The sequence below is a fragment of the Clarias gariepinus genome, chromosome 1, assembly GCF_024256425.1.
Source record: "Clarias gariepinus isolate MV-2021 ecotype Netherlands chromosome 1, CGAR_prim_01v2, whole genome shotgun sequence".
In the NCBI taxonomy this organism is placed as follows: domain Eukaryota; kingdom Metazoa; phylum Chordata; class Actinopteri; order Siluriformes; family Clariidae; genus Clarias; species Clarias gariepinus.
In genome coordinates, this window is record NC_071100.1 from 18,244,180 (window position 1) to 18,257,363 (window position 13,184).

The window sequence follows — 13,184 nt, forward strand, 5'->3', positions numbered from 1 at the left end:
AACATTGGGCAGTTAGTTCAGTCATATAAGGACGTTACATTCCAAATGTAGCCTAATATTAATCATTAAAATATATTATAAAAATAAAAATATTAATATTAAAATGCAGCTAGCCAGGTAGTTAGTTAAAACCTTGAGGCGTCGGCGGTACAGCGAGTGGGACGACTAGCATTTTTTTCTGGTAACCGTAAAAGGAACTTAAGAAGCTCCATCATTTTTGATCGTACACATAAAAGTAATACTTAATTTGGATCTGTAAAGCTTCTACTTTTATTTATTTTACTCACAATAATTCCAACAAAAAATATATCTATAGAAAGCTGTCTACAAAGTGTCCACAGGGCCACGTCCTGGAGACAGGAAACACCCACACCCTGTTCACAGGCAAACTGTCTATGTAATCTACATATGAGGCCATGCCCCCAACAAGCTCTCCCTCTCACACACACGGATTTAGTGAGTACAGAAGGTTCTGGACAGTGGGAGGAGTTTAGCTTTTGCTCAAAACAACACTGAGACTCCGAAAGAGAACAGGTGTGTTTTAAAGAGTTTTTTGATCCATCCAAATCACTAGCAAGCTGTTATTATGAGTAAGTTATAAAGTCTTATATAATCCTTATTCTGATAATATAAAACTAATATTTTTTCTCTTGTTGGTTAGCTTTTGCCAGCTTATGTGAAACCTTATCTTTCAATGTCACTTCCATAGTTTAGATTAGCATATAGATAACGCAGCTTATCACAAACATATTAGTTCACGGAGGCTAATGCCTTAAGTACTGTAGATTACAGATGATGTCCATAAGCATCAGCTGTGGTGTAAATGTTCTAATGTTTTTAACCTAGTTCTCTTTACCTTACGGTATCTAATATACAGTATATTTGGCTCAGTTTTTGTTAGCTTATAATATTGCGCAAAATAACATAATTTTTATGGCAAACACTTTAGTTCCCGGTGGCAAACATTCTGCCTTATATGGCTAACAGCAGGTGGTGAATAACAGCTGTGCAGATGTACATTTTGCATTACGATTTAAGTTGTTGTGTGACTTTACAAAAGCCTGTGTTGTCTTATGCATGCCAAAGAACACCTGTGACTGCATATAACCAGACTGACCTCCGGTGCGAGGAATGTTGCGACTGTTGGTCGCAGCGTCTGTGTGCATTGCAAGCATCAAAAAACACAATGGAAATGTCAGGTATGTTATGTTCACTTGTGTCTTCAGTTGAGTCTTCAGAAACTGCTTTTGAGAGTGGCATAAAGATGTACGACAGTGTATAGGGTGTAAGACTGGCATTAAATGTGGCTTGTGTACCATCATGTTTCATGTGTAAATTTAAGTATGATGTACAGTATAAGATCATCTGTGTCCCTCTCACCTCAATCCTGGATGATTTCTCTGCACTATATGAGCAAGTAGGTTATGTATAGGATGTAAAAGTAAGCCTTTTTGCCTGACAGTAATAGTTGAAGACTTATGATTAGACTAAGAAAACTTTATTAATTTCTTCTTTACTTATTTGGATGTTTATTTTATCCACATATTAATTTACATATGAGAGTGAAAAATTATTTGGTAATACTTTTTTTTTTTATATACTTTTTACGTTTGTTTTCCCTGTATATTGTACAGTGTAACCTTCATAGTGTTTTTGAGGTAAATGTTAATTTTAGTTTCGCAATATGTCACAGTGTTTCTCATTTCAGGAAGAAGTTAATAAACATAAACAACACCCATAAAAATGTAAAAAAAAAAAAGATTTAACCAATACCTAATAAAACTAACTAACTAAGATTAAGAAAACAAATGTAGTATTCTTACCATTGTGTTTCTTTTTTTCCAGTAATTACGTGTGAATGGATCATAGTATTGACTCCGACTACAGAATAATTTAGAAAAGAATAAAATAGTCAGTACAAAAGCTCTTGTAATGTTAAGTTGCCAAGTCTTTCTCATATTTAGCCACAAAATAAAATATATAGACTGTACCTGTGGTCCTAATAGGAATATTTCGTAGATATTATCACCATCTTTCAAACATGAAAAAAAAAGACTTTAGAGGAAAAAGTTAACTAATGATTATGTTGCTGAGATTTGGTTATCCAGTTTGATATTGGTTATGAGTAGTGGCTTGTAAAAGGTGAAATCCTATATTCAAAACATTTGTCATTTGAGTGATACAATAAGAAAGAGGGAACCCTTAACCTCATTTTGCCACCAGGATTTCTCTGCTATTCCTGGGAATAACAGCAGTGTTTTTAATTTAATAATTTTTTTTGTGAAAAATGCACATTTCTCGATCACAACAGGAGTAACCAGCTTGGATGGTGTTCATTAAAGTGCTTTAAATAGCTGTCTAGGATTAAACCTTTCTTAAATCTGTTAAAAGATCAGGTATATAATCATTTAGAACTTTTATTTGTTGTTTGTTCATTTACTCATTCATTTATTAATTTACATACAGTATGATAGCAAAAAACTATTCTGCAATGCATATTTTTTTTCCTGTTGTTGTTTGGTTTTGGTTTTGGTTTCCCCCTGTGTACTTTACAGTATAACCTTTATAGTGTTTTTAAAATAAATGTTAATTTCAGTTTGGTAACATCTCCTATATTACATGTTTCACATGTGATAAAAAAAACATTAACAATTAAAAACAAAACATTTTAACTAGATTCCTTCAGTATTCTTACCATTGTGTTTCTTTTCTCTTGTGCCAGTGTGTGAGTGGATCATATTATTGACTCCGACTACAGAATAATTTAAAAAAGAATAAAATAGTCAGTACAAAAGCACATGTAATGTTAAGTTGCCAAGTCTCTCTCATATTTAGCCACAAAATAATATATAGACTGTACCTGTGGCCCCGATATCAATATTTTCGTAGATATTATCACCATCTTTTAAACATAAAAAAAGACTTTAGAGGAAAAAGTTAAATAATGATTATGTTGATGAGATTTGGCCAGTGTGAGTTTGGATATGAGTAATGGCTTGTAAAAAGCGAAATCCTATATTTAGAACATTTAATTGTCGATTTTGTGATATAATAGGAAATAGGGGACCCTCAACCTCATTTTGCCACCAGGATTTCTCTGCTATTCCTGAGAATAACAGCAGTGTTTTTAATTTAATTATTCTTTTTGTGAAAAATGCACATTTCTCTATCACAACAGGAGTAACCAGCTTGGATGGTGTTCATTAAAGTGCTTTACTGTAAATAGCTGTCTAGGATTAAACCTTTTATAAATCTGTTGAAAGATCAGGAATATAATCATTTAGAACTTTTAATTGTTGTTTGTTCATCTGTTTATTCATTTATTTATTAATTTAAATATGATAGCAAAAACTATTCTGCAATACATATTTTTCTTTCTTGTTGTTGTTTGGTTTCGGTTTGTTTCCCCCTGTGTACTTTACAGTATAATCTTCATAGTGTTTTTAAAATAAATGTTAATTTCAGTTTGGTAACATCTCCTATATTACATGTTTCTCATGTGATAAAAAAAAAATCCATTAACAATTGAAAACAAAACATTTTAACTAGATTCCTTCAGTATTCTTACCATTGTGTTTCTTTTCTCTTGTGCCAATGTGTGTGTGGATCATTTTATTGACTCCGACTACAGAATAATTAAAAAAATAATAAAATAGTCAGTACAAAAGCACATGTAATGTTAAGTTGCCAAGTCTCTCGCATATTTAGCCACAAAATAATATATAGACTGTACCTGTGGCCCCGATATCAATATTTTCGTAGATATCACCATCTTTTGAACATAAAAAAAGACTTTAGAGGAAAAAGTTAAATAATGATTATGTTGCTGAGATTTGGCCAGTGTGAGTTTGGTTACGAGTAGTTGCTTGTAAAAAGCGAAATTCTATATTTAAAACATTTAATTGTCGATTGTGTGATATAATAGGAAATAGGGGACCCTCAACCTCATTTTGCCACCAGGATTTCTCTGCTATTCCAGCAGTATGGTTTTGTAGTGAGAAATCTACTGGATCTATTACAACTGGAGTAACCAGGATTGTGGATTGTGTTCATTAAAGTGCTTTAAAACAATGTTTAGAACTACAACTTTCTTAAGTCTAAGAAATTATATCGGGAAGACAATCATTTCTTATAAAATTGTTATTCATAATAATGCTCCATCATGTATCATTATGAAATGCAGTTTGAAGCCCACTGGCAGCCCCACTTTACACAGTCGAAACTTATCAGAGTAAACTGGAAAAACTTTATTCATTTGATTATTTATTTCTTTGTTTGTTACTTAATCTATTTATTTATTTACATATGAGGTTGAAAAACTATTTGGTAATACTTTTTTTATGTTGCTTTGCTTGGGTTTGTTTACCCTGTGTATTGTAGAGTCTAACCTTCATAGTGTTTGAAGTAAATGTTCATTTCAGTTTGGCAAAATATCACAATATTTAATTTTAGGCAGGAATTAATTGACATACTGTAAAACAATATATTTTTTTAAATAGTTTACTTCAGTATTTCTACCATTGTGTTTCTTTTCTCCAGTGCCTACGTGTGAGTGGATCATGTTATTGGCTCAGAATCATTTAAATTATTTCACGAGAATAAAGTAGTCAGTAGAAAAACTCTTGTAATGTTATGTTGGCAAGTCTCTATGTAATTAGCCAAAAAAATAGTATAAAGACTGTACCTGTAGTCCTGACATCAATATTTTCATAGAAATTATCACCATTATCACCATCTTGACAAACATGACAGAAAGACTTTAGAGGAAATAGTTAATTAATGTGAAAAACAAAACTAGTTAAGTTTAAGGCTAATGCAGACTGACCTGTAGGCTGATTTACTGCAGAAGGAGTCTGATATGCTACACCTTCCCCACAGAGTAAGGCAGTGATACATAACATAATAAAAACACTGCCAAATAAAAGCAGTATATACAATAATAAATGTATGTGTGGCTTATTGTTCTATAGTCAGAAAGAGTTAATCATCAAACCTTTTTTCTTTTTGTAGCACAGCAGCAGGATCAGTAAGATTATTAAAATTACAAACATTAAGGCTGAACCCAGTCCTATAATTACACTAGAAAATCCAGAAGCTGAAACTAGGGGAAAAAAGGAAACAGCACATCCATTTAAATACTGCATAGTGAAATTGTTACAAATCTGATTCAGGTAAGAAGACCTGGTTTTCTCACCTCTGACTGAAACCCAGCTTTTCGGTGACTCTCCTCTCTCTGGGTGTGTACAGTGGTAGAAACCTTCATCTGACTTTGAGACACTACTGATGGTCATCTCTCCTGTAGTCTGATTCTGGAGAACTGAATCATCTTTATAGAAATCAGCACCAGAGTCTGAGATCTTTGTGTTGCGATATAAACAGCGTAAAGTCAGAGGATTTCCCTCAGTTACAGGATGGACAGGACTCTCCAGGATTACATCACCATCTGTAGGAAAGAGAAAGACAAGAATGAAACTGCAGTGTCTCAAATACACATATAATTAATTCTGATATATAGCACACTACTGATCTATCTATCTGTGTTCCATTCATGCTGTTGAGCAAATCAGGTAATGAGTTTCCTCGGTTCTGTTGCATTAAGGCAGGTTGTGAAGAGACAAAAGAGTCATTACCATTGAAGCAATTTAAATTAAAATCAAATGCTAAAAAGCAGGTTGAGAGGTTTAATATTATTTAAGTGTATATGTAGAGGAAAAGAGAAGCAGGAGTGTCACTGAAGGAAAAGAGGAATATTTATTGATAATATTTAAATAGTAAAAAAAAACACCTTATGATTAAAAAAGTAACAGTATCCAGAAAGTGGTAAATGGCCTTGTTTGTGGCATAAAATTGCCTTGTTTGTGGCATAAATATGGCAAATGGAAAGCAGGAGAGAACTTATTTACTTGGTTATAAAAATTTATAAAATTTTCTATTTTCTGACCAATTTTCTGATTTGACTTTTGTTGAAGAATGCTCTTGGGTTGATTGTGGTAGCTACTGAAATAATCTCTAGATTGCTTTCCTCATTCAAGTCTGTGAATGAGTTTAGTTTTCCTGAAGTTTGTGATTTTGAGAAGAAGTTACCCTACCCAGTGTTGTTTAAAAGTTGCTAGCCCCAATGGCCAACCCTCCTCCTTTCTCATCTGGGCTTTGGAAACAGCGTTGGTGTAGTGATTTGGATGGGACATACTGTTGGGTTAAGGTAGTTGGCCAAGGGCCCAACAGTGACAAACCAGTGATGACAGGGCTCAAACTCAGCAGAGGCCATTTTTTCTCAGTTATGAGAATAAAAACTCTATACATGTCTCTGCTACACTAATGTAAAGATGAACAGGCCCCCCAAAAAAGAAATTAATCAATCACCCTTTGGTCACACTTTGACCCTCTCCTTGACCCCAGGACACAGTATGTCCCATGAGGCTCAATGAACGAGGATTCATACAGCATAGACATTATTTTAAACAATACTTAAAGTGTGCCAGTAGGGCAAAAACTTATATATTTACTTAGTATGTTTGATTTCTGTGTATGTTTAGTGATTTTGCATAACCTAAAAGGTGTAATCAGCATTTACGTACCTCTTTTATTAGATAAAGGTATAAATCAGTGTGCAAAAAACGGGATGGTTGATATGGATCGAAAGTTTGCTTTATTCCATAAACATTGGTGTACAAAGAAAATTACTAGCATGAACAGAGCTCATGCAAAATTACTGTATAAAAGGTATTAAAAACTCCAACTAGATGGGCCCCATGTGACAGCCGAAACATTGCACAAAAGAGAAACTACATGGGGCATGTCTAAGCCCCGCAGCCACATCCGATTGGACCAATCACCTGTGGGACAGACTGACAACAAGGTCCGAACAGCCTCTATACTTCTTTCGTCATGCGGGTCTGACGAAAAGACTTCCAACAACCTCTTGCAAGCAGCTCATGCTTCCTCCCCTGCTGGCGCTCTTCAAGAATTCTCAATGAGACTTTGTGCCAGAACGTCTCGGGTTACTTTGCTGTAACCCTGTTCGATAAAAAGGCGGGAAACGAGAAGCTGCGTGAAAACGCTATGGGAAACATCTCGTCATGTTGCCGGTTGTGAAGCATGTGTGTATCAAACACGCCAAATTTTTTGCTTTTATAACCTCGGTCGGGGGACGTCATCTGATAAGACGCACCTGCAGGTTATAAATAGGAGTGAACCGGAAACATTCCGCAGATTAATTTGTCTGAACGGACGTCCGGTCACGTAGGCAGTGCGGCATTGGGACGCAGCATCTCGTTCCCGCCTTTTCAGGGAACAGGGTTATAGCAAAGTAACCCGAGACGTTCCCTTTCAAAGGCTACACTCGATGCTGCGTGAAAACGCTATGGGAACGAGAGTGCCAACGCCGCCGCACTGCAAGTGTCTGGACTCAAAGGTTGTGTAGCGTGTGCGCACAAGGCCGAGAAGGTCTCAGAACTATGTCTGGGTAGCTGACTCGAGGACCCGTGAGCCCGGAGTAGCATGAACATCCAGACTATAAATGTAACAAATGTGTGCGGAGAGGACAACACTCCGCATCACACACTCACGTGCCTCATAGGAAAGGGGAAAAGCATCTCTCACGCAGCCTGCGGCCCCAAAACATGTAAAAGCTGCTCTGACTTACTCCACTGGCTAATGCAGAGGATGTAAATCTGAAGAGCACGTACTGGACACAGTGAGTGGACTCTCCTCTGCTCCGAAGCTGTAAAGGCGGAGGACAGAAGGCTTCAAAAACAATAGGGTGCATGTTGGGAATGGAACTTTCGGAAGATAGTTAGATAGGAGACTGACAGATTTTCGATCCTCTTAGAGAGGTAACGCCACTTAGAAAAACCATCTTGAGGGTCAGAAACCCGAGGCGCTGACTCTAGTGGTTCAACAAGGTGGCACAAGCCAGAGGACAAATTTTCCTGCAGAAACTCCAGCACTGAAACAATTCGGCAGTGGACTGGGTCTACCTGCTTCCTCATGCAGGTAGACCCAGTTTTGGTTTTAATTACGCTGGCTGGAAGACCAGCTTGACTTAGTTGGTCCTGTTCAGGGAGCGCGAAGGCATCCAGATGCAGGGGCTGGAAGTCAGAGAGTAGTAAAGGGGACATTTGCTGATCTTGCAAGGCAAAGCGGTCCACCTCTGCTACATGAAATTTTTCCAGAATGTAAATCGCCCTGAGGGACAGGAACCTGGTGCGCTAGCTATTTAGCGGCGCGAGCACAGTCCGCCCTGGCGATTAATATATGAGACTGCCATACTGTTGTCCACCCGCACTAGGACATGGTAGTCTCAACTGCTGGAGGAAGTAGTTTAGGGCCAGAAATAGAGCCATCATTTTGTGGCAATTGATGTGCCGCGCAAGAAGATGGCCTCTCCAGCTCCCTTGGGCTGGACGGTCATCTAAGACCGCACCCCAGCCCATGAGGGAAGCATCTGTCGTTAGCATCTATGACGACAAGACGAACTTAGAGTGGGACCCAGAGTCAAAAACCGGGGTCCGAACCACATAGGAAGGGTACAAAGCACCTGGCGCGTAGCCCTTATTGGGGATTGGCCCTAGAGTGAAATCCCTTGGTTCTTAGCCACAACTGAAATGCTCTCATGTGCAGAAGGCCCAAAGGTGTCACCGTGGATACAGCTGCCATGAGAGCTAAGATCTCTAAAAGTGATGGTCACTTTCTAGCTTGATTTCATTGAGGGTGTTGAGAATGGATTCGACACGAGCAGGAGACAGCTGTGCCCGCTTACGCTCGAATCTCATGTGACACCCAAATATGTTGTCCTCTGAACAGAAGAGAGCATGCTTTCATGGCATTGGATCTCAATCCTAAGAAACAAAGATTAGCTAGGACGACATGCTGATGTCGAAGCGCTAGCTACTGAGACTGGGCCAGCCAGTCATGTAATTCAAATACGGATGCTCTGGAGTCGTAAGAGCCAGAACTACATCCATGTATTTTGTGTATGTGCGGGTGAGAGAGCTAGACCAAATGGAAGAACCCGATACTGGTAAGCTTCGCTCCCGAAAGCGAACCACAGGAACCTTCTGTGTTGTGGCAATATTTCTATTCGATTTTTTTTTTTAGATAGCAGTAAAGCCCGCAAAATCTAAAAATTAAACGCAGCTCCCGTTCCTCTTGAAATTTCCCGAAGGCTTGTTATATAACTTCTCCTCATGAACCTAGTGGTGACCGAGTTAATGTCATCGCAAGTGGGCCGGGAGGCGAAATGGGGGCATCAAGGAGGAATGCACGATCCTTCTCCTTGATGCCCCTGAGATTCAACCACAAGTGCGTCTCCTCGGAAACCATCGCAGCCATAAAACGGCCGATAGCACAAGCCGTCTGCTTTGTTGCACGAAGAGACAAGTCTGTGGCCCAGCGTAATTCCAATACGCCCTACCTTGAAGATCCCTGCCAGTACTTAAGTCTCTCAGCAGGTCAGCCTGGTAGGCGTGCAAAACTGCCATGGTGTGCAATGGAGCACCAACCTGACCTGCTGCCTGAAAAGCTTTTCCCTCCAGGGAAGATAAAAAGTCTACACAGCTTGAAAGGAAGTAATAGCTTTTCAGGAAGGATGATGTCCCTGGAGAGAGATAGCCTGGAAGCGTCTCTTCTATCTGGATGTCATCATATAACCCCGCGCTTCCACCCCAACTATATTTAAATAAATAAATAAGTTGATGACACGAGATGAATACAGCTTACTTCATGAAAGGTTTAACTCATATGGAGATTGCTAAGAAAAGGGGAGAGAGCGTCATTGAGGCTCCGCCCCCCGGCCACCCGACAGAACCTGCCGTCTATGTTTTTTTTTTTTTATTAATTTATTTTTAAGTGCTTAGAGGCTATTACCATCTCTGCGGAAGCAAGAGAGGATGTTTATCCTTGCCCATTCACAAGAAGCGCCAGAGCGATCACCATCGATGACCAGGCAACCAGCGCTTCACTGAAAGGCTTTTTGAAAGATGTCATCTCAATTTCAGTGCACCAACCAATCAGCAATGCCGTGATTTCCCTTTCCTGGAGGTGAACCACCAGATGAAAACGAAATGTAATGCAAGTAAACAAATAAAGCTGCATACCTTGCTAAAAATTGGTGCTCGCTTCATAACTAAACCATAAGACTAAACCCAAGACTCTGCTTATGTGACTCTTTTATCTAGTAAAACGCTGTTTGTATGTTTGTCTGTGCGCGTGTATGCGTGTGGTTTAAGTAGCTTAGTTTCATGTATCGTAGATTAGTCAAATAAATTACTGTTACTTTATAAAGAACTGTTGTCTTGGTCATGTACAGTATTTTAAAGTTTAAACATTGATAAAAACAGGACTTTCTATTATCCTTGTTGGCCGCAAGATAAACACAATTAGTTAAATGCACTCAACAGTGCTATACGGTGGATGTATATTATATAAAGTGTATGCTAAAAATTGCAAATCAGTTAATCAAACTAACCCAAATCGGTAAAGACTCGATTCACTTCTGACACAGAGCTTAAGCCTACATAATAAAGGTAAAAAATGCAGCTATTATTCTTTGTCTACATTATGTAAACCCTACACTAATGCACTTATCCCAGCATTTCACCAGTGTTTGTATACCATCAACATTTGGAAATGGCTGGAAGTGAGATCAGGACTATGTGGAGGATGTGGCAATAACTCCCAGCGAAGTTCCTGTAATGTGCTAGAGGTGTTGGTGAATAATTGCGTTTACAGTTCTCACAGACAGATGTGTCACTTCTGCAAGATTTCATAAGTTACACTTTGATTTCTGAGGAGCAGACGTTTCACTTGATGTATGTTCACAAGTATGACTGAACTGGGCTCCAATTTCATTCAGGTGTGACTTGAATACCCCTCGTATGGTCCAAAGACAAAATTTCCTTACCAATATTTTGTTAGGGTTCTACAATATTTTGTAGTTTCTATATTAAAGTGTTTATCTAAAGGGAGGTGTAAACAATAACAATTATGCAGTGTGATTTAGAGAAAAATAAAACTGAACTACATGAGCAGAAAAGACTACTGTAACTGAATGCTTAAAGTAACTAATGGCATTTGGGGGGAAGTATATGTAAGGGTGAATTTTGTGTATTAAGTTACTACTGATGAGAAGTGATAATGATAAAAGACTCACTGTGCACTGTGATGTTGAGAGAATTACTGCGTCCTCCAGATTCAGACTGACACCAGTAAACTCCAGTGTGTGATGTAGAGAGGGAGCTGATGTTACATGTAGATCCTGAAACTGATGGACAATTGTACAGTGTCTCACTGTGTGTGTATCCTCTCACTGTCCATCCAGTAGAGTCTCTCTGGTCCTCACAGCTTAGTGAGAGAGAGTCAGCAGTAAAGTGTTGAGTTCTGCTGGGACTGATGATCAGAAACACTGGAGGAGATTCACCTGGTAATAATTATGTTAATGTTATATTTACGTTCATAGCAAAATTATATTGTCATTTCTTTGAGTTAAAAATTCAAATAAAAGATAGTAGTAGGATCTAAGGGAGTTAATAGTTTAAACTATACACAGAGCATATGAAATACAAGCAATGATGACAATTAAGTGAGTTACTTCTGCATTACTTTATCTACTGGGAACAATAATAATCTAAACAGATTAAAACTGCATCATTTAAATCACTCAGCTGGAACAGGCTGAAACAATCAGGCCTGATCGTAATGACTTTTCAGCCTGAATGAAAGAAGTGGTGTGTAAATGTTTGGTTTGATGATCCATTTAATAGGTAAATATTAAACACAAACACTTGATCTGATCGAGTCTGTATTGTTGGAATACTGAAAATATATTATTCCTGCACATTTGTCCCATGTGAGTGTAACATTAGGTGAACTGATGAGTTTTCAGGAAGGTAGCGTTCCTTTTATTTCTGATTGGTCAATACAGGCCTAACGTAACCTCAAATTTGGGGAAATTTTATTTTCTTTAGATGGTTTAAATTTTTAAACTTCATCTTTACTGGTTCACACTTAAGCATAATACTGAAGAAGATTATTTATTTTCGGCATGTGTATATACAGTAAAATACCTTACTGCGTGTTACTGAAAAACTGTACTACTCTGTTCAGTGCAGTCTCTTATTCACCTGTAACATTTACCCAGAGTGCATCACTGTAGTGTGTGTAGTAGACTGGGTTTCCTCTTCCAGCTCTGCACCTGTACTGACCTCCATCAGAGACGCTAACTGATCTGATGAAGTAGTAAAATGTTTCAGTCTCAGTCTCATTACTCTCTGTGTCTTTAATCCAGTAAAACTTCCATCCAGCAGACTGCGGCTTCAGTGTACAGGACAGAATCACGGGGTTTACCATCAGTGCAGCTCCTTTAAGGTCTGAATTGAGCTCAGGTTTAGGTTTTTCTGTTAGAAAGGAGATGCACAGTTCAAGAGAAAAGTAATCATTAAGTGTCTGCAGTAATCAGCTCTACAGAATGACAATAAAATCTCATCCTGTGATGACCTTGGTCTTAGCTAAACAATAAGGCTACATCTTTTTTCTGTTATTAAAGTCTTTATCTGTTTAGTATGGTAAATTAAAACCAGAGACAACTCCTGTAAAAATTGTGAAGTTAGGTAAATGTAGGGTCAGGTAAATGTAGGTGCACACATCCTTTTTTGAGCAAAATGGTAAAACTCACTCCTAAGATCAGCTCCAGTATGAGCCTAAACCCTGGCTGTGTATTTACTGAGAGTGTTTGAGTGCAAGGGGCGTGGTTTAGCCCAGTTGCTATGGTAACTCTCACCCTGCTTAGTGTATGCACACCCACACAGACAATGTAATCCTATTGCTCACATTTATTTTCCTGGCTTTTTCTCTCCACTGATTCTAAAGGCTCGATCTCAGAAGCCGTACTGCCTAAAGCTTAGCTGTTTTCATTTTATAAAAGAGGAGAGTTAAATCTTGCTTCATTTCAACTTTGGTCTATATTGTCTGACAATAGTGTCTGGAAGAGAACAGAAACCAAATTTATTTCTCACAGGTTACAATTACATCCTCAAGCTGTAAGGCTTGTAAAAATGTAAATTAATAAATTGGTCCAATTCCTTACAAACATATTGCCACAACTTTCTCGGGGAGGAGGCATTAGGCAGTGAAATGTCCATCTGTAAAACCTGCATTAATTGTCAATTAACTGAGTTTCAGATATA

The 13,184-nt window shown here is 38.1% G+C and overlaps 1 protein-coding gene and 1 long non-coding RNA gene across 2 annotated transcripts in view; both read right to left on the reverse strand.

Annotated features, from left to right (window-relative positions):
* The window catches only part of LOC128520536 (Fc receptor-like protein 5), a 252,734-nt gene that overhangs the window by 219,508 nt on the left and 20,042 nt on the right, over positions 1-13,184 (reverse strand). Inside the window, exon 7 of the mRNA XM_053494818.1 lies at positions 12,123-12,395. Coding sequence (XP_053350793.1) covers positions 12,123-12,395 — 273 coding nt within the window. The remainder of the gene's footprint in view (positions 1-12,122; positions 12,396-13,184) is intronic.
* Positions 1,831-3,669, reverse strand: LOC128519993 (uncharacterized). Its single transcript, XR_008357895.1, has 5 exons — positions 3,569-3,669; positions 2,861-2,902; positions 2,696-2,752; positions 1,992-2,032; positions 1,831-1,881 (listed from the first exon to the last, which is right to left on the reverse strand). It is a non-coding gene; the product is annotated as an uncharacterized LOC128519993 (long non-coding RNA).